This window comes from Gymnogyps californianus, chromosome 19 (assembly GCF_018139145.2).
Source record: "Gymnogyps californianus isolate 813 chromosome 19, ASM1813914v2, whole genome shotgun sequence".
Classification (NCBI taxonomy): domain Eukaryota; kingdom Metazoa; phylum Chordata; class Aves; order Accipitriformes; family Cathartidae; genus Gymnogyps; species Gymnogyps californianus.
In genome coordinates, this window is record NC_059489.1 from 11,557,327 (window position 1) to 11,585,034 (window position 27,708).

At 45.5% G+C, this 27,708-nt stretch overlaps 1 protein-coding gene across 1 annotated transcript; it reads right to left on the bottom strand.

Moving 5' to 3' along the window:
- Nucleotides 1-7,286: 7,286 nt before the first annotated feature.
- CFAP52 (cilia and flagella associated protein 52) lies at nt 7,287-27,421 on the bottom strand. The gene is made up of 14 exons (XM_050908423.1): nt 27,364-27,421; nt 26,192-26,391; nt 25,321-25,457; nt 24,548-24,676; nt 23,423-23,522; nt 22,860-22,976; nt 15,941-16,041; nt 14,801-14,971; nt 12,792-12,940; nt 11,965-12,110; nt 9,666-9,817; nt 8,948-9,050; nt 8,666-8,777; nt 7,287-7,866 (listed from the first exon to the last, which is right to left on the bottom strand). The coding sequence occupies exons 1-14, from the start codon at nt 27,419-27,421 to the stop codon at nt 7,691-7,693; spliced, it is 1,851 nt and encodes a 616-aa protein (XP_050764380.1). The 3' UTR covers nt 7,287-7,690.
- Between the last annotated feature and the right edge of the window lie 287 nt (nt 27,422-27,708).

Here is a 27,708-nt window from a genome sequence, read left to right on the forward strand (position 1 = left end):
ATGCGGTGGGTCCCTGCAGGATCTGGCCCTGGAGAAAGCCACTTGCACCTGCGCTGGCTCGCTGCTCCCAGCCTGGCTAAGGAAAGCTGCTGGCACTGCGGGAGGGCCTCGCTGTCTCGGACAGTTGGGGAACGGCATCAAGGCTGAGCCAAGACTCCGGCTACAAACACCTCCAGGCTCAGAGGTTTGACTCTCAAATTGGCTCTGCACCCACGGTTGAAGCTCATTTCTCAGCATCCTCCTGGCCAGAGAGCTGTGAAATCCATCTTTACAAGGCCAATATATAAAATGCTCCTTTTGGAAAGGCATCCTTAAAATTAGGTTCCCTTCTGTACAAAGGGCGCAATCCATAAAGCAAAGTCCCAAGAGCTCCCTGGGACTCCCGGCAGCTTCATGGCCCTGCTTACGGCATCGTCCTGCTGCAAAACCCACTGCAGACCCCTAGGAGATGGAAACTGGAATCCACCAGAGCATTTGCATGAGGATAGGAGGATTTTTTCTGTCTGAATTATTTAACAAAGGTAGGTTGTGCTTCACGCAGTGTGGGAAGAATGGAGTTTATCGAATCTAGAAAGCTCCTGGCTCATTGAAAATAAAAGTACTTGTTGCTCCTCTCCAGTTGGTTTTGGCTGGACACTCAAGCCCGGCAGCATCCCCCCCGAGCCAAAACAGCAGCAGTAGGAGCGAGAGAGGGAACCCGAGCAGGGCTTAATGCTGAATTAAGTGGAACCAGAAATCCAAAGCAACTTGATCATGAAAGCAAGGAAAAGCCTAAAGAAAAAGCAAGGGGAGCCAGAAAGTCAAAGAGGCGGGAGCCAGATTGAGAGAGTCAGATCAGAAACCAGCACTTGTTAGAAGGGGTTGGATAGAAAGCAAGACCTGATGAACACATGAAAGGGAAATGGTCTAAAATGCAACAGTGAAATAACGTCAAGTCAAAAAAACCCAAACCTGCTAGAATTCAAAAGTATTAGATAATGAAAGCGGCTCTCCTGGGGGCCCCGGCAACCTGCGACCAAGTGCAGCAGCTAAATAGCACCGAAAGTCTCTCTGATTCCCAGCTGCCCCCTGCGATGCTAACGCGGGGAATATTAACAGCACGCGTCAGCCGACGACTTAAAACTCTGCTAGGATTTTTATTTAGCAGCATCTTTCCAAGCCCCGGGGCGCAGGCATCCTGCAAGCCAGCAGCGCAGCCGGCCCGGCTCCTGGGGCAGGCAGGCAGCAGGCAGCGATACCCTTCCGACAGGTAACGCCGGTGTATTCCAATCCAAAGCAATTTGCACGCTGGAGTGAGCACCAGGAATGCTCGCTATGCTAATCTTCCTCTCAATAATATCGTATTTGCAATCTTCCCTCTTCTTCAAATCGTTCTGAACACGATGCCTTCCTATTCAGGCTAAATCAAATATTTATCGGCGCTGCAGCACGCTGGCAGCACTGGGTTGCGTCAGCACTTTCTCTCTAAAAATGCCTTTTTTGGGAGCTCCTGGCTGTCTCCAGCTTCTGCCTTTAAGCTGCGGTTTTCTGCGTACCAGGCTTAGACTTTGGAGCAAATTTGGGGTGGGGATAATCTAAATGTCAGATGAAAAGAGAGGGGGGAAAATGCTTGCTCACTATTATGGAAAATTCCTTGTTGTTATGGCATGAACTGTCCCAGTGCCTTGGACACCAGACGGCTGGGACGAATATAAAAACACAGATAGTTTTGGCTTGATTAGGGAGATGGGGTGACAGAACGGCGTTAGAAACATCTCCTCTGGCTGGGCAAGAGTCTCTATGCCAGGGAGGCACTTGGATATTAGGATGAGCGCAAGAAAAAAATCCTGAATAGATCTGAGCTGAGCTGATTCAGGCCCAGCAGAAATCCACTTTCATGCTGCCAAATCACAATAATCATAGAAAAAAGAGAAATCTTCGTACATGCTCGCTGGGCTTTGCCATAGGACAATGTTTTCTTTATTTAAGCCTCTCCCGCTCTCTTGGCACGGGCTGGGAACATCTGCGCAGCGGAGTGGAAATGTGCTTTCAACAACCCCGTCCCGCTGCTGGGGCCTCGCACCCCGCGGGCAGGTGAGGGTGAGCTGGGGGGAGACAAGGTGGGTCTGGAAGAACCAGCACGGTCTAGCTGCTGCCCATCTCGCTGCCCACTCCCTCGCTGCCTGCACCACTGCCCGAGCACCGGGCAGATCGGGGCGGCAATGTTGGTGCAGGGCTTTGCAGACTTAGGTAGTGGCAAGCGCTTTCTGTGTGCAAGCAAGGGTGATTGAAGCCTGCGGTGGTTTTTAAGAGATTCTTTAAGTCCCAAGGAAATTCATAATGCTGGTCTGCAGCAAAATAGGACTGATAATCCGATTGCATTGTTATTGGGGGGATGATTACAGAATCACCAGCAACCCCCATCTAATGGTGACATCCGATTTTACGGCTTAAGGCAGAAAGAGAAAGCTTCCCCCTGCAGAAGATACCTCCTTATTCACCCACTCCAACTATAATTAAATTATAGATAGCAAACTAAGTTATTTAGCACCCCTATTAAAGATGCATGGGTCCTGCCTTTTTTTGGAGTATGTTTGAGGAGGAACAGCATCGAGGCAGGTAAATGCTGCTTTTCCAGGGATCTCGCATCATGCTGATGAATAGCGATGAACATGCTCCATTGGTTTGGAACATGAAAGGCCAGGAGATAACCCTGAGCTGCAGGAGCCTCTGCACTTTGTTTGCAGCAATTTTGCTTTGTTTTTAATGCATATGTATGGTCCCTGGCTGCTTCACTGAGCAGGTATCTCTGGGCTATTTTCACCCATTATCCCCTCTGAACTAAGATGATGTGATCTCTGCAGCAGGCGCTGAAACTGGGGGTGGGAAGGGAGAGCCGAGCCCCGATACCCCAGCGGCGAGCAGGGCTCTCCCAACCCCGCACGGGCTTGTGCTGCGGAAACTGCCCGGGGCTCTCCCAGGTGTCACGGCCAGGCTGGGGGAGCTCAGAGGAGTCGGGTGGGAACCAGCCTCACACCTTGGGTATCTCCAGGATAAACAAAACCAGCTTGCAGAGCTACATACATTAAACTTCATGTTTGCTCAACCAGGAACCTCATTTTTTCCTGGGGGACTGGGAAAGCACCGGTTTGGTGCTGGGAGGCAGGACCCCTCTGCTCATCTCACCCCTCTAGCAGGCGGCACGGCTCCGGGGGACAGGGCAGACCAGGGAGCACCAGCAGAAACCCAGCTTGATGCAAGGGGAGGTATGTTCATGAGGAAGGATGGGAAGCTGATGCCGGTCTGATGTTCAGTGGGTCTCCAGGAACTCAGCTAAGGGCCAGCGGCCAGGGCAGGTACACCCAGGTGGATGAGGAAGCTGTAGGTGCTCGAGGTTGTAACAAGCTGCAGCAGTTTCCCCCTTTCCCAGGGGACCTTGTGCCACCCGTGACCCCAGCCACCCGCACGGGGCAGGGTATGGACACAGCGCTCAGCAAGGATCTCCATAAAGCCGTTGCTTGTGGCCAGGCGCCACTGGAATTCCTCACAGGTCTCCCGGCAGATCCACGGCCTGGCTGGCCAGAGATGCTGAGACGCACCAGCAAAGGAATGCCTTCTCTGGAGGTTTGGCAAACACCGTTCTGCCTCAGGCTCTGCCAGCCTTCAGCTCCTAGCCCGGCTGGTCTGGAAGCTGCTGGAGGAGAGCTGAGCCAAATGCTATCACTCCCTTACTGCCCCGCTCCGTGGCAGAGAGGAAAGCCCGGGTAGGTGGGGGAAGCGGTCGGGATGCACCTGAACAAGCCCTTAAAGGACCTGCAAAGTCCAAACTGATTGGAAATAGCACAGGGCAGCGGTCAAAGCCCCAGAGAGCGAGCGGAGATGCCTTGCTCATCACCAACAGATCGAGGGGATGTCTCCTGCCAACCTTTGCTCAAAATCCCCTTGTTTAGAGCTGTGGCACTACGATGGCTTTGCCCTGCAATCTCCAGCAAGATGTCCGTGCTGTGACCTTTCTTGGAGAGGTCCAGGTAAGCTGAATTCTCCAGGGACTTGTTGCCCGCGTTGAGCCTGGGGCTGGGCTCCCCCTCTCCCGGCACAGCGGCCGTGTGTTCAGGCACCTGCTGGGACGAGCACCGGGGTGTTCATTTCCACACAAGCAGACGCCCCGAGGTGCTGAGGGATGTGCAATTCGACAACAAAAAAATTTAACTTCCGATGCTAGTGTGTTAAAAAAACCTTACTATGAAGCTTTTGTGCTGAGGACAGGAAGGGAAGAAGGATGATGCAAGCCTTTCTGCAGGGCTGTACGTCAGCAGTGTCCGTGGCCTGAGCCCCGGAGAAAGCAGCTCACAGAGGAGGAATGGCATCAGGGGGTTGGAAGCCAAATTCTTGGTGGTAGGGGGCTCTGATCCCAGCATTGTGCTGTGAATTGATGGGCCAGCTAGAAACCTGGGTCTCCCGTCTCATGGCCCAATGCTGTAAAGCCGATGACTGCTTTCACCAAGAGTCAGACATCACTGAAGTCTGTTTAACGTAACTTTCTTTTTTTCCCCCCCTAACAATAAGGATTATAAAGCCTTTTCCAAAACCCAGTACATGCCTGATTTTCACTGACATTCCCTTCATCCCCTCCCCCAGGCCCGCAGGGATCAGAATTTAACTTCACTTTAACATCACTGGAGTCGATCAAGACAGCGTAAGGGAGCTCGGTGCAACCATGGTGCCCGTGCATTTCTGTCCTGCCCCTCCTCCTGATAAGAATTCAGCTAGGTATAGGGGCAGAGATGTCAGGAGCATATGCAACGGGTATGCAAACATGCCTTCTGCCAGCGACGCCTCTTTGCTTTTGCTGATACGACTGGAGCGACATTAGCTCCCTGTGCCTCGGCGAAGAGGGGGGCACTGAAACTCCCCAGCGCTTTATGGTAATAGCACATTCCTTATGGCTGATTCTGCGTACGAGTGTTATAGAGCTCCATTATTAACCGGGCTGTTCTTCATGACTAATGATAGCGTAATGAATACATTCATGCTGTAAAATACAATGTGCCTGCCATCAGGCAAATGCATAATGGGGAAATTTGTGACTGCAGTTCATGTTTTCCAAACACAAGCTGACTTCTGGTGGAAGAGCAGCACAGGTTGCTCTGCATGTCTGCTTCCCGGCGTTATTCATGTAGGTCACATCCATTTGTAAAGCTCCGGGGGCTCCCTGGGGAGCCCGGCCGTGCTGGTGAGGAGCGTGTACGGCTCTAAGCACTTGCGTGAGATGTGCTGGGAGGGGCAAGGTTGTGCTGGGGGAACGAGCACTGCCAAGCTGCCGCGTAGCTGAGCACTGCTTGGGAAGTAGACGAGCTTGCCAGCGCCTGGCTCAGCCACGGGGGCCCATCTTTTCCAAATGCACTAACAGACTGAAAGGTCACACAGCTACTCGCAGTCACAGCCTATGTGGTTATCGCCTCTATTTCCTATACAGCAGGTGGGGCAGTGCCCCAAATCATCTCCCCCTGCAGCAGCAAGGATGCGACGGCACAGCTTTGTGCATGGACACTAGGGTGGGGGGGTCTAACAGAGCACAGCGTGCTCGCTGTGCCATAGGACAGGGGAGATGCTGCGCCGCTGCTCCAGCGTACCAACCATCACCCTGGGCAGTGACCTACATCGGCTGGCTACGCTGGAGCAAGCGAATTCAGCCAGTGCCCATGCTTAAAATTTGGGCTGGTTTCAATAAAGTGATGCTGCTTCACACTGAAAAGAAAGATGGGCAGGACAGGACTTCTCCAAAGAATCTGCGCTCTCAGTTATCAAATCTGTAAGGTGACAGAGACAGGGCCTGAGCCTCCTGGCTGGCTGTAACAAACAGAAAGTGTGGTTTACCAGCCTTTACTCTTAGCGTGCCAACTCCTGTCCTCCGCAGAGTCAGTGGGTGACGGTGGCCGGGTGAGTCAGGAAAGCCTGTCTCACTTTGCTGCCTCCGAGCCGTGAAGAACCAACTAGTGCAGGAGGAGTGTGCAGGGCTTTGGTCTTTACACCCCAGGAACAGCCACACCAAAAGAGGACTTTGGCTCCCCGATGGGTACTTGGATTCTCCTCCCGCCTGCAATGACAGGTTTGGTGTGATCTGATGGGAACGGAACGGCTTTGCTGAGGCGGGACTCTGCTGGACAGTTACCTGCATCTCAAAACCCCGTGCCTCGGAGAGCATGGGGAGCTGGCGGTGACATGGGTCTTTGGGACTGCCTGGTTAGCTCTCACGGGCTCCACTTCTGTTTTCATTCTCCTAGCACAAGCACAAATGTTTTGTCTGTCTGTCCCACATTCCAGCGGTTTGATCCTGCCTTCCAAACCACAGCGAGCATTGCTGCAGAGCTTGTAAAACCTGCTGGGGTATTTATCGCTGCATAGCATCAGGTCTTGATTCCAAAGAAAAAGAGGAAGGAATGACTTAATTCCTTTGCTAAAGACTCCATTAATAAGAGCAGAAATATTTCAACCAGAAGGAATATGACTTGCGTAGTGTTTGATGGACAACATAGGTGCACAGGTACCCTCCGAGCCAGTCCAAAAGGATCTACCCTTATTGTGCTACGAGCAGTAAACATTTTTAGTGGCATATAAAGAATAATAAGCAATCGTACCTTTAAATTCCTATCCCCAATTGCCTACCAGAACAGCTAATATTATCAATACAGGTATGATAGTATCTAGCTGACACTGCCTTTAAATCATCATCTTAGTTAACTACAACATCTGCAAGCCTTAGCATTAAGGAATGCAACATTTTGCTACCATTTTAATTTATGACAGAATTCTCACAGGCCTTCAATGCCTGCAAAAGAAATATTTACTTCCCTTGCATCACTTCACAGGCTGGCTGCCTACACTGATCTTTAAACAAACAGTGTCTTGAGAGCTGTTAGTTTTAATACTAGATATGATACCGGGTACTCATTCTCAGACTAAATACATATTTCATGCAAATTTGGAGCTCGTTTGAAAAAATTAGGCCAATGACCAGGAATTTAAGTGTGTCTAACTGGAAACATCCAGGCATTTTTAGAAGTGACTGCACTCTCACTCTTGAAAACCAGGCCCCTGAAGAGAGTTTTAAATTGGACACTGCAAATGAAGAAGCCCCAACATCCTTGTATTCCTTTGAGAACATTGATTTAAAAGCTTGACTCAAAAGAGCTTCCCAGTTAAACGCCTGAGTTGGAGCTGAGGGCTTGTTCCTTAATCAGGACCAGGCAAATTAAAATGAACACAGAAGACTGAATTTACACAACAAGTTATTCATTAAAGGAAGGGACAGAAGGGGGTAGGGAAGGGAAAGAGAGACCACGTGAAAGCAAGAGAGAGCCCACAAAAATGAGCAGACATACAAGTAAGACTACGCTAGGAGACTATCAGGAAAGGTGGCAGTAACAACGTGCAAGTGTTATAACAACAGCCAAGATGATTTTCAGAAGTGATGAATCCTTTCACACCAATCTAAAAGGAACAGCAAATTCTTAGCCCCCCTGAAAAAATCAGACCTATTTTTTCAGTGCTAGAAAGGGTATCTGAAGGATCTGGTAAATGCATACCAGAGAGTATAAAAATAGCATCTTCTCTAATAGTACAAATGCTTTAAAACAACCTCAGCTGTAAGAGGAAAGGATCGCTAGGACGGGCCAAGGAAGTAGCAGCCTAGCAGCTCCTGTGCTAGCTGTTAGTGCAAGTCTGGGTATTTCCAGAGCAGGATGGCACCATCTGCACTGACGCTCACAATGTACTTGTTCCCAGGGCAGATCTTGAGACGGGTGATGTTGCCACTATGGCCCACTCCAACATGAGTCACCGCACCCTCGTTATAGTCCCACAGTTTCACCAGATGGTCATCACCACCTGCACTGGGCACAAAGGAAGAACAAACGATTACATGGAGTTCTGTGCTTTTTGTTCCCAGATCCCAGGCAGGGGAACACTTAGGCATGCATTTGATTCAGGAAGGGTGAGATACATTGTCTTGGGCATTATGGCAAAACCTACTTCTTTTCAACTGAAGTAGAGAGTCAGTGTCCAGTGGAGCGCTCCAGACCTGCACCAGCAGATCACAGTGAGCAATTGGTACCAATAATATTGAGCGTCTTTGAAAGGCTCTTAACCAACATTCGTTTAACCAGGTTAATCTAAAACAACTGGCGCTGACACCAAATCCGTGGTTTTTAACTATAGCCAAGATATACAATACCATGGCTCCTCTGTGCTAGTGCTAGGCTCCCAGAAGAGATGTCACGATGGGGAGGAACATGTGAGCCTGAGGCTCGGTGGAGCCTGGAGTCATTCCCACTTGCAAACCTACAGAGACTGCCAGGCTTCTGGAACAAATCATTCAAGTGCACTGTGAACACCACTGAACTAAACAAGGAGCAGGGCAAGGTGAAACCCTGTATTCTTCCCTTGGAGACATTTGAACCTTCTCTTCACCTTTAAATTACATCTTGCAAGACTGAACCATAGTATCTTCCAAGCCTGAGCTACAGCCTTTTTCTAAGTATTTTTCTTCAGTGATTCATTTTATTTTCCCCTTTAGATGACCCCTCCTTTCAGTTTTTTCATACTTTACTAGGATCCTTGGTTCATTGCCTTCCTTTTCCTGCTCTTAATTTGATCTCCTCTTTTCTAGTTTCATCCACCCACTCACCTGTGACAAAGTATGCCCCATCTGATGTGATGTCTATCCCATTGATGGAACCCGATACAGACCCTTCCACTTCTCTGATTGCAGAGCCATCAAATACTTCCCAGTATCCAATCTAGAGAGCAGACCAGAGAGGAGAGCTCAGTTGTGCGTGAATAGCACACAGCTTTCAGCACTGCCCTGTAACACAACCTTCTGTGGAGGTTCAGGAGCTTCATCACATAACAAGCCCCAGACTTTGTGTTTTGGAATTACTGCAAACAGAATTCCTGCAGCTTTGCTTACCCTTCTGTCTGTTCCACCGGTGATTATCTGGTACTCTTCAGGATGGTAACACACACATTTGAACAACGTGTTGGCTAGAATCATTTGTTTTCTTATAAAACGCCTGCAAAACACCCCCAAAACAGGACAGAGCAATAGGGTCAAAAAATGAACTTTGACTGCCTGAACTATCTCTGCCTGTGCTATACATCAGATCTCTCTACTTGGATATTTTCAGGTATTGGTCTGAGTTCAGGGTTTCATGAAGCCTATTAGGGTCATCAGTTCTGTTCCCCATCACAGCTGCCTTGTAAGACTTTTGATCTGCTGTCATATGAAATGAAATTTTTTAATCCAGAATGCTTTCTAGGTGCTATTCACTATGCAAAAATTTCCTTATCCTTACCTGCAGATCTGCAATAGCTCGACAAGAGTCATGAAGTGCTGGAAAACAGAACTAGTGGGAAATGCAGGAAATCACCGGCTCCACCCCCTCGGCCAAGCAGGATCCGATACAAGAAAACAACCTGAGACAAATGTTTGTCTAAAATGTTCTGAAAAGTTTCTAGCATTGGAGGTTCTGCATTCCCTGACTTGATTGTTCTTTCTAGCAATTTTTCTTTCCTAATGCTCTTTTTCCCCTCCTCCTCGCTATGCAGTGTCCCAAATAGGGCACAGTGACCCAACAGAGACATTACCAGCACTTTAAGTGCCTTGCAATACTTATCTGTCTCCTTACACAATATCCCAGATGACGCACGTTCCATCAAGGCTGGCTGTGACACACTCTCGGTCGTCCTTCTTAATCTTAATGCAGGACACAGCAGATACGTGCTCCTTCAGAACTTCCCCCAGTTTGTGAGTCCTCTCACCAATCTCCCAGACCCTCACCTGAAAATCAGCAACAAACATTGCTCTTGTACCACCTGGCCCTGCCTGAGCTCAGGAGGATGCCTAAGGCTTTCCTGAAGTCTTCTTTTCTCTTATAACACATACAGCAACTCAGTCTCAACAGACTGTCTCTATTTTCCTGTGGGTTATTCACGCAGCTGACTCATAAAACTGAACTGAGTTCTTGAGAGTGTAATCCACTTGGTTCGGGAATTCCTGACCATTAACCCCAGATCTTGTTTTTGCCAAGTTCCCACTCTCCCATGCTTCAGTTTACTCATCTCTCGATCAGGAAAAAGTATCTAGTCCATGATATATTTCCAGTGGTGCTTTAAAGATCAAAGAGCAAGGCTTCTGAAATGGAATATTAAAAAAGCTACCTGCTATTTGTGTTACATATAATGCCAGTAAGTAAATACAAAACAGCTCCTGAAATCTTTGATGTGAAATATGTGCCTGAAAGCAGCTCTTTTCCCACTGGTGGTAACAGCAAAATCTTTCTGCTTTGAGGACTTGATCCTTCACACCTTGCATTTACTGTCCCACTACTGCCAAACTTCATGATCTCTATTCGCTTTTACATTCCGCTGAGGTCAAATCCTAGTGAAAATTTAGACACTGACATCAAAAGCAGAGAGCGCTGACCTTCCACGTTTTCAAGTCTGATGCTGAGTTACCTATGGGATCTGGATGTCCAATTGCCACTTGCTAAATGATCAGAGCATCCAGATCCCTTAAGCAACCCTGAAAGTCACAGCTGTCAGACGGTTGATTTTGACAGAACCATTAGCATTTCAGAGCACCTTTTTTTGTGTTCTGAATGAATACTGCAAGTGCTCCCCTGCAGTTCTCATTTCTACTTAACCAACCTTTAGCTTTAATTCTGTCTCAGCTGTCTTTTTCAATTCAGAGATCAACTAACCAGAGCCTGTGCCATTCTGTGTGTGTTGATACAGAATCTAGGTCCTCTGTCTCTTGCATCCTCTAGCGCTAATCATCCACGGTACTTAACTATTCTTTTATTAGTGAAGAGTTGATCTCATCTCTAACGTCTTTATGCAGGGACACAAGGCAGTGCTGCTGTTACTGCTCTACAGAAGAGCTGAGATGCAGAACGATTCAGAAAGATGGTTCAACGATTAGGACATTAGCCTGAGATTTGGAAGACCTAAGTTCAATTCCTCACTCTTCAAGACTTCCCGTGCAATCTCCAGCACAGCACACTGAACACTTGAGATCAGGGTACACAAACAAAGCACAGAGCAGTTAAATCACAGTCAGGAATCCTGCACAATTAAATGTCTGGTTCTGAGTGCCTGCCAGACTGCAGAGAGGAAGTCCAAAGCAAGGCAAGAAACTGAACATGAGCCTTCCAAGTCTAATTATTTATTTTTAATATAAATAAAAACCCTGTGTTCAAATTATTTAAACATTAGGAGAGGAGTGCACTTTTACAGATTGAAGAGGGCCACAATTATATGAAGTGCATGGAGTAGCCAAAGTACATGGTGTTTGTTTTGTGTGGCCAGAAAGAAATTGTTGAACTGCACAGGTATGATGCCTACAACATATTTTCTGATTTTTTTTGTTATTTGTATTGGAATGTTTCCATAATTGTATTAGAAACTGAGTTATTATTAGAGTCTTTTATTAACACCATCACTGAAACCAGATAGTACCATCCCAGAAAATTAGGAAGTTACCCCATAGACACTAGCGCGATATGAAGTGAACTTTGTGCTATTAAATGCATTCATACAGGTCACTTTGGACAGGACTAGGACTTCCAAAGCAATGACAGAAAGAAAATCTGTGCTCGAGCACAGTTAGACGGAGGCTTGCAAACAATGACTAATGCAGATAAGCCAAATATAGGGGAGAGACAAATGAACAAAAAGGATAAAGAGCATATTCTGCATTAGAAGGATTTCCAAGACTACCATGCCAGAAGAAATCAGGGCATTGTTTTACCTTATGCCCTCTCAGAGCAAGAGATTTGCATATATCAAAGGCTAATATTTTCGAACTCAGTCCTTTGCTCAAGTGGAAGCTAAGAATAGCTCACTTTCTGACTAAGCAGTTACAGACAATTCGCAGGCCCTGTGATGACAGCACAGAGCTGCTCCAGGTTTTTAAGCAAAAATTACCTGCCCTTCACCTCCTCCACTAATGATCCGTTTACAGTCACTTGTAGCAGCAATTGCCGTCACTCCCAAGCTATGGGCATGGTTAATCACATACATTAGCCGTCCAGTCTCTGGCATGAAGGCACGGATTTTCCCGTCATTCCAAGCTGATGAATAAAAAGAAACAGATTACCCAGGCGCACAGACTTTCCTCATATTATTGTCTCTCTTTCCTGTCCAAATGAACCTGTTTTTTTATTAAGTTCCTTTATAAGGCCCGCCCTGTTAGATCAGCAGTATACATGTGAAAACCACTGTACTGTAGATGAGCCGCAGAACTATAGCCCCAAATAAACTATTGAAATTTAATTCCTTTTTGGTTCTGGCTATGGGCAAATTGGTTTGGTACCAATGGGGGGACTGCACTGCTGCTCTAGTACTGCAGTAGTCCCTGCGTAAGCAATTCGCATATGGCGATGGGTAGCAGGGTTTATGCAAAAGGTGGTCTACATACATCACAGGTTAATCTGTTGCATACAAGGTTAATATTTTAGAATTAGGTCTTTTGAATAAGACTGAACTGAGTTCTGAATTGCTGGAATTCACATCCAAAGCGATGTCTCAAAACCTTGCCTTCCACATACACCGTAACTACAGTACCAGGATACTGGGGGCTGTGAGCAAAGTTCATTGGACACGCTGCAAGCAGAGAGGCCTTTGGGTCAAGCAATGAACTGAATTTAAACCCATTCCCAATTTAAACCTCTCTTCATTCTAACATACTGATGTTTATTAATCTGGCAACACTTAAAGATGGGACTCAACCATGGGTCTGGACTGATCATTACCTGAAATGATGCTCTTGCCATCCCTCATAAACTCTATGGCATGGCAGGTCATGTTGGGGATGACGATTCGTAGGAGCTCCCTGTTTTCTGGGGTGTGCCACACCCGAATATCATTTTTGGAGCAGGTAGCGAACAAGTCAGAAGTTCCCCTGGAGAATTCAGAGAGATCATGAGGAGGGGCACACAGAAAACGCTTCTTTCTTTGTCAGATCTTAAATCAGCCTTCAAAGCTTAGCTGTTTCTAACATGCAACTGTAATCTTCCCAATAGGGATCACCATGGTTAAGACACAGGTCTTTTTCGTAGGATCATCTTTCTCACATAAAATTCCCCTGGTTTGGTTTCTATTCAAAGATTCATTTTAAGAAATAGTTAAAGTGAAAATAAAAGAATTCTTTCTACTTCAGGTGAAGTTGTGACATTTATTTCCCATATTCAATCTCTAAACAACTTCACGTGTTGTATATAATAGACACAAAAGTGGGTGTAGAGGTGCTGACTGCCCAGATTTAACATCAGGGACTAACAGCAGCCTCATATTGTAAAGATGTCATTTTTTATCTTGCTTACTGGATGATTCCTATTCAACATCGCTAAAGGCAACAGAAATGATGGCAAAAGCCTGTTCGTAATATACTTGTTATACATGTTTGAATAAAAAAAGACCTGCAGCATTTCAAAAGCTATGGGACTGAATGCTTTGAAATAAGCTCTAAACCATACATCCTAGGGAAATGACAGAAAGTGAAATCTAGAAAGGTACCACAAGCTTTTGTGCAACTTCACCATCAATGCCTGGAAAGATGAACCAGGACAGAGAAAACTGGCACAACAAAAGTGTGGCCCCTTTCAAGCCCAGCTTGTGTGGGTGCTTTATAAAGCAGGATAACATCAGCAATTCAAGTATTCTGAAATAAGCCAGAACAGGGAAATTATGCCTGTTTTTCCTAATCAGAACTGCTCTGTTCAAGAGCAGTTAACAGATAAAAAGTTTAAACATGCACACAAGGATGTAGTCCTGTAGTCCTTACAATCATCACTAAATCCAGCTCATTCAGATACCGCTGTGACACAGATGCGCCAGTCAGGTATATTAGCATCAGATTACCCTAAGGCTTCAAATGATTTACTCGTTAAATTAGAAGGATGCAGACTTTTCAGGCTGATGACAAGCAGGGAGGAGGGCATCTTGCATTGCGCACTTTGCTGTACCTTGATAAGATTTGATCCTTTGTGTCGTGTCAAGAAGCAATGCAATAACAACATGCCAAAAATAAAAACTTTCATTGGGATCAAACTCCCATTCTCTATTTGGAGAGGAAACAACCGATCCATTGTGGTTTTTTTTTTAAATGAAGTGTCACAATCCTACTATATAGGAAGAGGGAACGTTTGCTGTTTGTTCACGAGACAAAAGCAGACAGAAGACACACCAGTATACCCAGCATCTCTCATCACAAGCCTAGAATTTAATATAACATGCCATATTGTCAAACATGAAATCATACGTGAGGCTGAGAGACCCAAAAAGCCTCTTTGAACAGCTCTGTTAGTCAGGCTTCAGCTGATGTTACAGGTGGGCAGTAAAGAAGACACCTCTACAAACTCTAGCTGCAACAGGGTACACAAAAGCAGACTTTCAGGATTCACGCTGCTGGCAGACTGAGAGGCCCGAGCCTCATAGCACCAACCCTAGGAGCAAAGGGGGAGGTTGCCATCACTGCCATTACCCACACATTAATAATTCGAGTCTTTTTATTTAGAATTCTTTCTGTAGAGCGATGATTTTTCCAACTCTCAAACTGAACTGCTGCCTTCTGCTTTCAAGCAGCCGCTCACCATCACCCTTGCATTTCACTGGTAGGTTGCGGTATAAATCATCCCGTAAGGATGTTAACAGGCTTTGGGTTCCTGCTGGTTAAAAGGCGTTTACATAGGTATCCTGGCCTTACTGGCAACTTCCTCAAACTTCTTTGCCAGCCAAAAGCATCCCAGCCAGTTATACTCACAAAGGAAAAACAATGTCGTGGACGGCTTCATTGTGACAGGCAGCAATCAGCTCCTCTTTAAACGCCGTGTAGTTAATACGATAAATCTGGCACTCATTTGTCCCTATAAAGAACTGGTGACCCTGACCTCTACATGTCAGGGAAGTGACAGCACCTTGAACTTGAATTTTCCTGTTAAGAGAAAGCAGAGGTTTGGCCTGACATTGACCTCGAGGTACTTATTTTCCAACTTCCTTTTTCCCCTGACTTTATAGAGTCTTGACTTTCCCTGCATCCCCAAAAAGCTCCATACCAGGCTGTGATATCAATATGCAAGACCACGGTCAGGACTAACATTTCATTCCCAGCCACATGTTAATACTTCATATGATCTTGCCTGTCCCACCTGCTACTCTGCCAGGGCTGGCAAAGGCAGTGCTTTGGAGACTCTGCTTTCTGGACCAGGGCCTAAGGTAACAGCATCTTTGTTGATATTCTTGCTCCAGTGCCCTTAAATATCCCATATTCAAGAATATTTCCAGACAGTTTAGATCTTTTGGGAATAGTTTAAATTGTACAAAGCTAAGCTTGCAGAACTGTATGCTTAAGTTGGCTATTCAAACAATGCAAAACGAATAGCTGTGAGCCCGATTTTCAAATCACATACGGGGAAATGATGCCCGCAGCTTTCTATTTTGTATGCAGAAAAAAGCCTTGCAAATACTCCAGCACTTCCAGACATGTGCCTATAAAATTAGCGGAGCCCTCCTTTACAATCCCATGTCCTCCAACAAACCCTTTTTTAGATGGCAAATACTGCTCTTTCTCAGCTGGCATAAATAAGCATAATTTTACTGACTTCAACAGACCTGTCTCATTTGCATCAATTTAGGATCTGACTCCTAATGCTTAAAAGGAAACAATGGTCATCTAAAATGAACGATGAGTAGGGCAATTCACTTCTGTGCAAAGGCATGCAGTAATTTTCAGTCTGCTTCAACTTCATTACGCTGGAACCATACTGTCTATTTTGTCTGCAGGACTGAAAACCTGATATTTATTTGGATTATGCCTTTACGTAGAAATGATTGGTTCTTACACTGTGACCCTTTGGGGGAATTGTCACCTCTACCCTCCTGATTCTCCCATCAACAAACTCACCTCATTACTTTGTAGTTTGAGCCTTTACAGAGGGCTACAATCCCTCCTCCGGTGCCGACTATTAAATCTCCTGCCTTCAGCAAAAGCAAAGCTGTGACTCCCTAGGAGAAAACAGAATTAAAACACAATTGGATGGAAGCAGAGTCTCTTTGTTGCTGCAGCCATGCTGAATAGCACAACGGAGTCTCTATCGTGCTCCCAATGGCAGTGCTTATGTCACTCAAACATGGCTTTATCAGTATTCTTTGACTGACCTAGGCTAAAGAGTGACTATAGAGGCAGAAGAGAGAAAAGAATTATTAATTACAGGTATATATGAACTACTACAGTATGAGGAGCAAGTAAATAGCATCATCATGGATCCTTCAGAGCAGCTGGGACCACGTACGAGCCTACATATCCTTACCGCATTCCAGCAAGCAATACACACATTTTGTATTAGTGCCTCCGCTTTTCCTTCCACTGGTTCTTCTTCTATCAGATATGAAAACAACAGAGGATAAAACTCAGCCTAAGCGTCCTTTCCTACAGCTGCTTTTAGGACAGATCCTCTGTGTCCCAGGCCTCTCTCCCTGTCTGAAAGATGCAATCCCATCGCCCACCTATTAGCAATAAAACACATTTGTCACAGAAAAGCTTTGAAAATTAGTCAGCCCATCATCAACGTGGGTTTCTGCTATTTACTAAGATGAGCAGATCAACAGGAGGTCAGCCATTAGAAAAAGGAGAAATGGTTTTCCATGGATAAAGTACCAGACTACAGTAAAAAACCCAAACAAAACCAGCAAACAAACAAAACCAGTTTTGTTTGGGTTTTTTAGCCTTGCCACAAAATTTCAAGTATCAGAAAAGTCAGTCTCTGCTACCTGTGAAGTAATATTACTCTTCTGTATACAAGACAACAGATTAATTCTGGAAAATCTGAGACCCCAGAATAGGCCGCAAGAGGGGTGAAACTACTGCTGTGGGGTTAAATCCTGATATTCTTACTCAGAAAAATATCCTTACTAGCTTTGGGGAACATACGCATGAGTGAAATGGAAAGGAAAAAAAAAAGGAAATAAAGGAGCTTTATGCCATCAAAACTTGGACTGAAGACTAAGCTCTGTCACGAAGCAAGCGTGTACAAGAGGCGCAGGCCAGCTGGTAGCAGCTCCAGGCTCCCCGTGACTTGTAAGGAGTCTGTTGAGCTTGACATTTTAAGTTGCAATATAGACTCCAGCAACATTTACCACTACCTAGGTTAATAAGCAGTATTGCCAACTGTTGTGATAGTACCAGCAGTTTCACAATATTATGATTTTTTTTCTCGAAGCCCGAGCTCATAGAGCCACTATGTGAAAACAACAATTTCTGTTTGGTGGAGTTTTTTCTGGGAAAAAGAAAACACCTCTAGCATTTAGTGTTGTGAAAGCACGAAGAAGTGAATTCTCAAAGAATAATGACCAAGAGGCAAATCAGAATCATTCTGCATTTATTCTTCAGGAAGAAATCACTGTCATGTGCTTGGCTTGTGATTTTTGAACAAATACAGGTGTCAGCACTTTATCATAAAGTTTGACATCTAAGCAGCACCACCCAGCATTCCTGTTCTTTTCAAGCATTAATCTGGTCTAACCCCAGTGAATTTTCAGGATTAAACACTTTCAGAGTGTTTAAAAGAATGAAAGCCAGAAAGTATTGATTTTCTGTGTGGCAAGGACTGAAGCGCTAAGGAAGGCAAGAGAGGAAGTGAAGAAAGAGGAGAACAAAATGGACATTTGAGCTATTTAGACCCGGAAAGGACATTGCAAAAGCCACAGACAAGGTCTGATGAATTTGGAAAAATTACTTCGGTTCAATTACCCAACCAAACAGAAGCAATTGATTGTTTTTAAAGTCTTGCTTATACTTTTTGAAGGAAAAAAAAAATAAACACGATATATGTAACTGGGCATTCCAGTGCTGGCATTCCAAGCAGCCTTGCACCCACCTATGTATCAGCTTAAGGACTATTTAAGTTCAGGATGAAATAAATGTCGATTGCAGAAAAAAAATTTGAAAAAAAAAAATCCTGATTTGTAATTTAATTGCACTGGATTTCTTCATTAGTCTGTCTCCACCAGTAGCATATCCACAGTCTCCTCTAATATCAGGACTGATCACTGTGAAAAACACAACCTCCAGAGAGGATTTTATGCCATACTATCACAACACTACCAGGCAGGAAGCCAGGTTTCATGCAAACATTCTTAGCAAAAGCATGAGAACAAAGGGATTCTTTTTAATTAGAAATATGATCCACAAGCAGAACTGTTTCTGAACAATGTTTTAAAAAATTTCCTATGAGGTGTTGGCAGCATTTTGCGAGTCCTCTGTTATCACAGGCCCATCAACTGTCTTTTGATCTACTGTTTTGCAATTTTTCCTGTAAAAGACTTCCACCTCAGATGCCCTTTGGGTTTAGCGTTATGGCAGGTGGCGGCATTAGAAATCAAACCTATGACTACGTAGTTTATCTGTTTACAGCTTCCTGCTACTTGCTAATAAACTTGAGCTTTTGCAGCACTGCCAAGACGGCTTTGATTTTTCCGAGGTATTCTCTTCAGTTCTTCAATTTGAGAGGGAAGCGGATATTACTAAGACAGAAAAAAAACACCTTAAAGTGGCCAGGATTCATTGCCAGGCTCTCAAAATCATCAGAGTTTGATTTCAACCTTAACTTGGTCATTGTGCTTCTTTCTTGTCCAGTCTGTTCCTTCAATCACCACAAGTAAAGAGATAGCTTTATAAGTTGCACTTGTTATTCAGGGAGTCAAGCAGTTCACGTTAATAATGCGATGAATACTCTATTTTATATTCTGCCGGTCCTCTTGTAGATGAAATGCAGAGTCTAATGTAGGAGGTTAAAAATATTACCATTCATTATTTCCTTCTTACAAAAAGAAACCACTGCTTTGAAGTATGATTATAAATAAAAATACCAGCAAAAATCCAGCCTGCCCGTTCCCTTCCCTGCAGGGGTACTTGCTCTTTGTCCCATTCTGATCTCTTGCGAAGTTCTTGAGTGCCCTATGAACTCTTCCCGCGCACCTCCTTTAAATTTCTTTTTTTTTTTTTTAACATGCAAATTACTCCAACTATTTCTGAAAATGCATTTGCAATTGTACATCCCACTTTGCATCTGAACGGGTGTCTTATAGCTCCTCAAGTCTGCGACGGGGATAAAAATTAATTTTGCTGTTTATTCCAGTATTTACAGACATTACAGAAATGCACTTAAACTTAATTCCATGTAGATGGAAAACAAGTTGCTTCATCATACCAGTGAACTATTCTGCCACTCCTCTTCAAAACAGAAACAAAGAAATCTTCAGATCATGTCTACATAATAAACACATTCTTATATATCTAAAGGCAAAGTTCCTTTAAGGTTGACCCAACTTATTTTCAATAAACATCTTCTCCTCACCCAAGCAGTGTCTAAACTCTTTCTTTAAAGATATGCTCGTCGTGGGGTGGCTGTGGATTCCAGGTTGAGAGTTTCATGGTATGCCACTGGCTCATAATTCCCCGGTGTGACTGGTGAACAAGGTTTTCAGAGATACGGGATAACGTTCGTTCACAAATATGCATCTTTTCAGATAGAATTGCAACAAAGTGATGAAAATGGTTCCATGGGGAGGGAGGCCGGGACAGTTCCACCACTGGAGGCTGTACGGCCAACCTCCCTGCCAGGGAGCGGGGAAATGCCCGCTTGGGAAAGGCAGTGCCTGTCCCAAAAGCCATGCTTTGGAGCAGCCATGCCTACCTTGAAACAGCACGGCTCGCTTCTGAAACAAGCTATACGGCAGTTTTGCTTTGCATGTTTGTTACAAGTACTAATACATGGTACATTTTCAAGAAAGAGACAAAAGATATCTTGTGAAATACACACAGCTCTGCGGGGAGGGGAAATAAAAATCAACACTTCTCCTAGGGTTAGCAATGTGATGTACTAAATTGTGTAGAAACAAGGATGCAAATACTTTTGTTTTGATAAATGCTGTGGCTTTGACTTGAAAAAACAGCTGCAAAATACCTCTTCTGGCATTGAAGGCTATGCTACAATTGGAAATTTCTGCCATAAAACATTAGATTCTACGTGTGTTCAGCGAGGACTTGTTGACAGTCTAGTGACAAGGTATTATTTGTATGCAGAGATGTGCAATGAGTGGGTGGAAAGGGAATCACAGTACGGAGCTAGGAAGGGAGAAATGGAAAGTATGAAAGTGGATCTGACAGTAGCTGGAAATAAAAATGTACCCGTACCTTCTCACTGACTGCAACAATACAGGTTTGCCCTGATGAATTTCCCACTTTGGGCATTTGGAAACTGCGTTGGTAAGAGTGAGGGAAGAGAGCAGAGAGGAAGTAAGCAAGAGGAGAAGGGGTGATAGGGTTGAGTACGTGTCTGACTGAAAAGCCTGTCTTTGAACAGAAATGTCCGTTTTAAGCAACAGGGTAAAGGAGGAGATTGGAGGGACTACTTGTTATTTCCATCCAATGTGAATGTCTCCTTTTCTCTCCCTTCTCCCAAAATGACCCGTGGTATATCTTAAGTAGCTGCCATTACATAACAGTAATAAAACAAAGTCTAAGTCAGATAATGCCTACCAGCTCAGGTCTCATCCACAAGGCCAGCAGGCCGCTGTGACGAGATCCATTTCTGGATCTTCTCCTCTCCCTAGCATCTTGTCAGTCTCTTGCATAGCCAAAGGTCCTGTTTTCCTTCAGCTTTTCACTATCAGAAGCAATGTCAGCTGAAGCTTGCGATGCTCCAAAGGTCTCTGCCACAAACTGCGGTTCCTATGGATTTGCCTTATGATAAAAGCCCTCACAGTATGGATTGGACTGTGGTCTGGCTTTGAGCCTCTGCTTTTCTCTAAGATGCCCTAGACCCTCTTTCAACCCCCAAATTGCATGGCATCCTGCTAATGACCCTATTTGATCGCTTCTTTAGTAATGGTCTCAGAAGTATATTTTTTGCAAAGTTTTGTTTCATATGCATTGGGCACCTTTCCCTCACCCCTGAAGGCAAGGGAGTTCAGGACCTTGCGTGGCTTCAACCAGGTACTCTAGGCAAGGGACACGTACTGCTAGATGTAGAAGGACTCAAAGCGTGCACGCATTTAAAAGGGGAGGTGATATTCAATCATCAAGACCTGGGCATAAGAGACAGCAGAGATCAGCCAGGACATGGGTCCTGTGTGGATGCAAAACCCTGCAGGATGACTGCTAGAAGATGAACTTAACAGCGTACAGTACAGGTATACCCACAAGAGATCTAATGCACCTTCAGCAAACTTAGGATTTCTATCAGGAAAACAAAATACATACAGTCTTGTCACTTAATACATGCACAGAATTAAGTTACTTACATTCCTACAATGCAAGTGGGAAAAATGAGTAATAACTTCTCCAACCTTCTGGAATAGATAAACCTTGAAATATATTTCAAAGAACTCAGTGGCTCCAAGTTATCTCAGAGATGAGGGCATGCATTTGTAACACAAGAAACACTACATTTTGAATGGGCACATACGTGGTTTGTATGTACATTTGTTGGTACAAGGCAAGTTCAGGAGGTTTGGAGAAACAAGTCCATAATAGCTTTTTCTTTGGGATTTACTGCTGAGTTTTTCTTCCAGTTCTTGTTAGTCTGGTGTTTACTCTCAAACAAGATCTGCTTCTTTCTAGGACAGCTTCCCCATGGCATCCCTAACAGTACGTTTGGTACTTCCATCCGCATTGCTTCCCTTGCTGCTCACTGATTGTCATGGTTGCTAACAGAATCGCAAAACACATTCAACCTTATGCAAGAAAGTTTTTCAGGCAACTGTTTGAATTCCTTAGGTATCATGCCCTCCGCTGGGTACAACCTGAGAAGCTACAAGATGTCTTTAAGAGCAACAAATAAAGAGAAATCAAGAGCAAGTGTACTAGCTGGTGCTGATCATTTATCATTACAGCTCCCTGCATGCAGAATTCTCGTACAATGAAAGGCCAAAAGCTCCTTATTCAGGAGATACTCCTGTCTCAGGATCCTTACGCTAAGACCCATGAGTCCCAATTATAGACAAAAAAAGCTAAGTTAAAAGAACTTTGGAGTTATGAAGTCAAGCACTCAGAAGTTAAAAAGCAGTAGAGTCAATGTACCCTGTGCAACCTTGTTTTGTCCCAATTGCGCATATGCATTGTAACAAACTCTTTAATTATATTATCTATACTACCTTTTTCAGTAAGACCTCTGCCTCATCAGTGGCCAAATCAGAATTTCAAAAAGACAATTCCTGAAGGAAAGAGGGAGGAATGGTACGTGGAACAAACACAAAAATCTAGGGGGCTGGGGGCTTTTTAAGAGCAACTGTAGTGTTTTGAAGTTTTTCCAAAATACTCTTCCTGTGGCAAACAGTGGTCTTGGAAAATTTCAGCCCAGACGATGTAACAAATCTGTAAGATCCGAATATAGGACCTTATAGCAGTGAGTGTGGGAAAGCCTCTCAAATAAGCACTTCTACCAGTCTTCCTAGGAATGTCCTCTGTCTCACTCCAGCTAATATCTCCCTAAACCCCACCCAACTCAGGAACTACTCCATTTTTATGCTTATTTTTCACTTTTTATGACTTTTACCAGATTTAGTATAAGAAATAGTCTGTGGGATGACACATGAGATTCAGGTAAAACCCAAATTCTGAGCCAAATGAAACTGAACAAAGCCAAGCTAACAGTCTCAGACTTCAGGCTCAAGATTGAGACCCTCACAAAGATCTAATAGCACAGAAAAAGGGCTAGTCTGTGAATCAAATTTGAAATGGTTCTCCTGGAGGTTGCCCTACTTTCAGTTACTAACAAAGAGGAGGATAAGGAAAAAATTCAAGTCACAGAGCTGCTACTCACCGAGCTAAACTTCTCCTTCTGGGGCCCATAGTCAGTCATCAGCTTGTTGTTTGTATTCACTTTCAGGACATCACCACTTGATGTGCCAGCATAAAAATAATTATCATCATCTGCCATCTATAGGAAAGCATAAAGAAAAAAAAAAAAAGAGATCACGGTCCAGATAGCGAGACACTTGTCCCTAGCCCTGGGCTTTATTTCAGTGTATTGCCAAGATTTAATCTGAGGGGATACAGCCAATGTTTTCATCCTGTCACACTCAAAGATCCATAACACTGCTGGATGCAAGACATTTTCTACCAAATCTAGATAATAGTGGGATTCTCTGGGTGCTAGAGCCTGTGACTAAAATACATGCTGCTTCTGTTCGGAAGCATTCAAAACACTCTTTCCCAGGGTGAAGAAACTGTGGGAGACCATCTGCCATGAGCCAACACTTAGTAGCTTCACTGCCATCACGTAGTTGTAATTGGCATTTCTAGCATTACTATAAAAGTTCGTGGTTTTTCTCTAGTCTGTAGAGAGTTTCTTAGTTTAGCCAAATCATTTTGGCTGAAGCTTACCTTAACGCACGTGATCACTCTTCTCAGTTGCCCTGTCTGGCATTCAGTCGGGCAGATTTTCCTATTTGCTAGATCCAGTTCCCATACTCGAATGGTCCCACTAGAAGGACGAATATAGTGGGATCAAATCCATATATGCAGAAACATCCAATTTTTTTCACTACTAGAAGAATTAAAAAGCCTTTACGAGGCTACATTATTCTGAAATTTTAATAAGGAGGAAAAGAACAATATTAAAGAGGCCAGAAGTAAGTCTCTGTCTTTTCTGTTGTCTCGTACGGTAACTTTTTCCAGGTAAATCAAAAATCTTAAAGGTTCAGCAAAAACATATACAAGGATTACAGAGGAGTATGTAACAACCTCAACACTTCATTTCCCAAAGAGACACGTACTGTGGAAATCTTAGTTCCTAGAATGGGAAATGAACGGTACGGGACACTTTCAACTATTTTCTAGCATAATTTAATTGACAGCGTAGGAGCCAATATAAAATCTTTACACACAGTTGCCCTTACGTTTAACAAAGTGTTAAAATTGCAAAGACCAGCACTCGTAAGTGCAACTGCATCCAAAGCCTTCCCTGATTTAAAGGGAGGTGGAGGTCCCCAACGCGTTTAAATGTCAGGCTAGATATATGGGGGCTGTCTGAAACCCATGCAAAACGTGACTTTTTGTACCAACTTTTGTTACAAGCCAGTGACCAATTGTACATCACATCTGGTGAGGACAGGAGATGATCCAACGACCTGCAAGATATCATTGTTTCTACATTAATTAACCATTGTTCAGAGCCACTCATTGACTGCTTTTCTTGTGTAAACACTGGCAACTAAATATTTTAAGCACTGCATGGGGAATGCTGAGTACAAAATCCTGCTATCAGGAACAGAAGTGACGCATGCGGGTCCCTGTGTGCTGCTCTGAAAACATGTTGTTATATGTAGAACAAGCAGAAATGCCTTAAAGGGACAAGCTGATGGATATTCGTGAGTCCATTCAGAGCAAAAAGAAAAACACAAGCGCACAGTTGCTTAAGTTTCCTTGTATTTAAGTAAAGACTCTTTGTAAAAGCAAATAGGTCCACTGGTTCTTTCCCTCATTTCTTTCATCTAAATAAAACCTTACTTTCCAGCAGTAACAAACATCTCGTCTCTGCAGCTGGAGGACACCACGATGGTCGCACTCCCTGCGCGGCGTGCCGAGGCAGGGCTCCCACAGACAGCCTCTCTCTTACCAACGTGCCACACAACCACGCTGCAGGAGAAGGAGAGGCTTTAAATAGCTTCGCTTTTTGACCTTACTTAAAAACAAATTACTTAAAACCAAAAGCAAGACGAAACCTATTTTCCTGCAGCCCGTTCCCGCCAGGATACACAACAGAAGTCACTTTGTAGAGATTTTACCCAAGAAAAGCCTTATCACAAATGTGTGGAATTGCAGTTTACATCCCCTGCTCCTAGAGCAAGGGTGTGTGTATTTGTCGGATTCCTTCTGCTGAGCAAGACTCAAATCATACCTTAGGCCACTCGTAAAATCTGATTTAAAATAACTTTTTATTCCACTCTTACTCGTCTGTGTGTCAAAGCAAGCCCTCAGTGAAATTTATACTGGTTCAGGGCAGTGCATTAAGCCAGCTAACTGGGCAGGCTCCGGAAGGTTTCTGGACGATGACACCAGCTTAAGAATTAGCTGCTCCCTTCATCTTTCCCCATTCCCTGTGCTCTGCCCACGGTACCCACCCGGCTTCCCATCGGACAGAGCTGGATCATTGAGGAGAGACACCAAGCAGGGGAAAGAGTCAGACTGCCAGAAGAGGGAGGAGCGAGTACTCCCTGAGAGCATTCTTCGATGCCCTACAACTTGTCGGAAATCGTGGGCCAGGAAGCGGAGATCGTTACCTGCTGTCGTCCTGGCCTCCCAGTGACACAAGATAAAGGCTGTTTGGAGAAAACGCTAGTCCTTCAATTCTACCCTTATGAAGTGACAGCCGAGCAAGTAACTCCTTCCTCTGGAAATCCCACAGAATGATGTCTGCCTGAGGTGCAAAGCAGAAGGGGTCAAAGCCAGAGCATTAGATATAACACGTAGGATTAGGTATAAAAACTTTCTCTGGCAGGAAAGCTGTTAGAAGAAGCCCAGCCCAAGGTTAGCTTCTATCCAGCCCAGGACTCCACTGACACAAAACCACTTCAGATTAGGTGCTGTAAGAAGCATTATTCCAGCTTACCGGTTGAGTAGCTTTACTTCATTTTAGAATCAAAATTTACCCTGAGACACTGAGTATTTGACTGAGGTTTTCAAATACTGAAAACACTAATACTTGATTGTTCCAGGTGTCTCAGGGTCTTTTCAAATAGGCAAAAATTAAACCATAAAGAACTTTAGAGGTCTAAAAATGCAGGTTGGTACCTGTCAAGGGCTTTTGAAAGCAGCTCTGGAACCAAGGTACCACTTTAAATACAACACCATTTATTAATGAGATTTAGGCTGCCACATGCGCACAACACTTTGGATAAAAAGGACTGGAATTAAGAGACCCCTCAATCTAGTTATCCCAGTCCTAGGGGGAACGTTTAACACTTTACAAAAACATAAAGGTACATCCAGCAACGGACTAGCCACAATTTCCCATTCTCTGCAACATCTTCCCACTGTAGGCGTTTCTTTTCCAACACAAGAAAAAACAAACGAAAGGTGTTTCCACCACTGGCAAGCCAACTCCAATTTCTGTGGTCAATATTAGGCAGTTAAAAATAGAGCATTATCCACCTTGAAGCCCACGAAAGTGACTTGTCCAGAAGCAACGTACACCCCGTTCCTGGACACGACGACGCAGGAGACATTATTGGTGTGACCGTGCAAGAAAGTCTGTTTCTTACTGTCCAGCTCCTGAATAACCACAGTACATCCCAGGGGATAGAGAACGTGCTCCTTGTCAGGGTGGCAGATCAGGCCACAGGGTATATGCCCTGCAAGAGAAAGGAGTGAAAGATCTGCTGGCTGTTAACAGTTCTGGGGGCTGCGGGCAAACTCTCTTCCCCTGCCTGAAGCACGCAGTCCCAAGAGCAAGCTGACCTCTCCCCAACACCTCTGTGCTGGTGGCCTCGCTTATCACACTCCCTAAGGGGAACTCGCTTCTTCCCCAAGGTTTATCTCCCAAGGAGGGCAAAACCAAGAGCTTTCCAGTTCCCCCCAAGGCCGTTCAGCAGAACCCCATGTAAAACTCCAGGGTCACCTTTACACATTTTGGACTGCGCTGTGCTTCCTACAGCTATCAGGAGATTTAACTGGCCCAGAGGTCTGAGCCCTTCAGCACAAAGGGTTCTCCAGGAGCACGGGCTGATTTATGGAGGCCACATCACCAGTCCACGTTGCCATGACCTGCCTCAAAATAGCTGCAAAGCCACAAATTTCCCGAGAAGGCGGTTAGCTGGAGAAGCCCCAGTGCCTAACCCCCATCCCTGGGTCACAGGAGTGTTTAGGACAGTATGTTGTGCAACCTGAGTTGGTTTTATTTTGAAATGAAACTCCTCTCATTCTAGTAAGCTGGGTAATTAGAAAAAAAACTCAAAAAAGTCCTACTATTCTGCCAAACTTTTCCTGCTCTTAACTTTGCATCTGTCTCTCGGGATGCCGGGCACAGGGAGAACGAGGCGGCGGCGACGGGGGGCAGGAGGCACCCCACGCACCCCCTGCTCCCGGCCCACCCCACAGCACCACGGCCCCAGCCGAGACCCACGGCTGCCCCACACCTGCCCCCATGGCGCCCTGCCCTCCCCTCAGCCTGTCCGCGGGCAACCCGTGCCCCACAGCTGCCCCCACAGTGCCCCCATACCCCACTCCCACCCCCCCCGCGGTGCCCCAGACCCCCCCCCAGTTACCCCTCACGGTGCCCCACAACCCCCGGCTGCCCCTCACGGTACCCCCCCGCCCCGCACTACCGTTGAAGCCGATGGCCGCCCGCAGCTGGAGCTCGCCCACTCCCGCCTCCGCCGCCATGACCCCGCGCTGGGGACGCGCCGCCATGGCAACCGCGCCTGCGCGTCGGCCCCCTGCCGCACGCCCCGGCCGGCAGGTGGCGGTGTCGGGGCGCGGCCGCCCGCGGTGAGGCGGCGTGCCCGGGTCCGCGGTGCGGGCGGGCGGCCGCGGGCAGCGGCTCCTTCCGGGCGAGGCGGGGCGGCAGGGCTCGGCTGCCGCGGGGCTGGGGGGGAGAGGGGCTCGGCCGCCGCCCGCCCCGGCTGCCGGGGAGGGAGGCGAGGCCGGGCCGGAGCGGCAGCCGTCGCTGG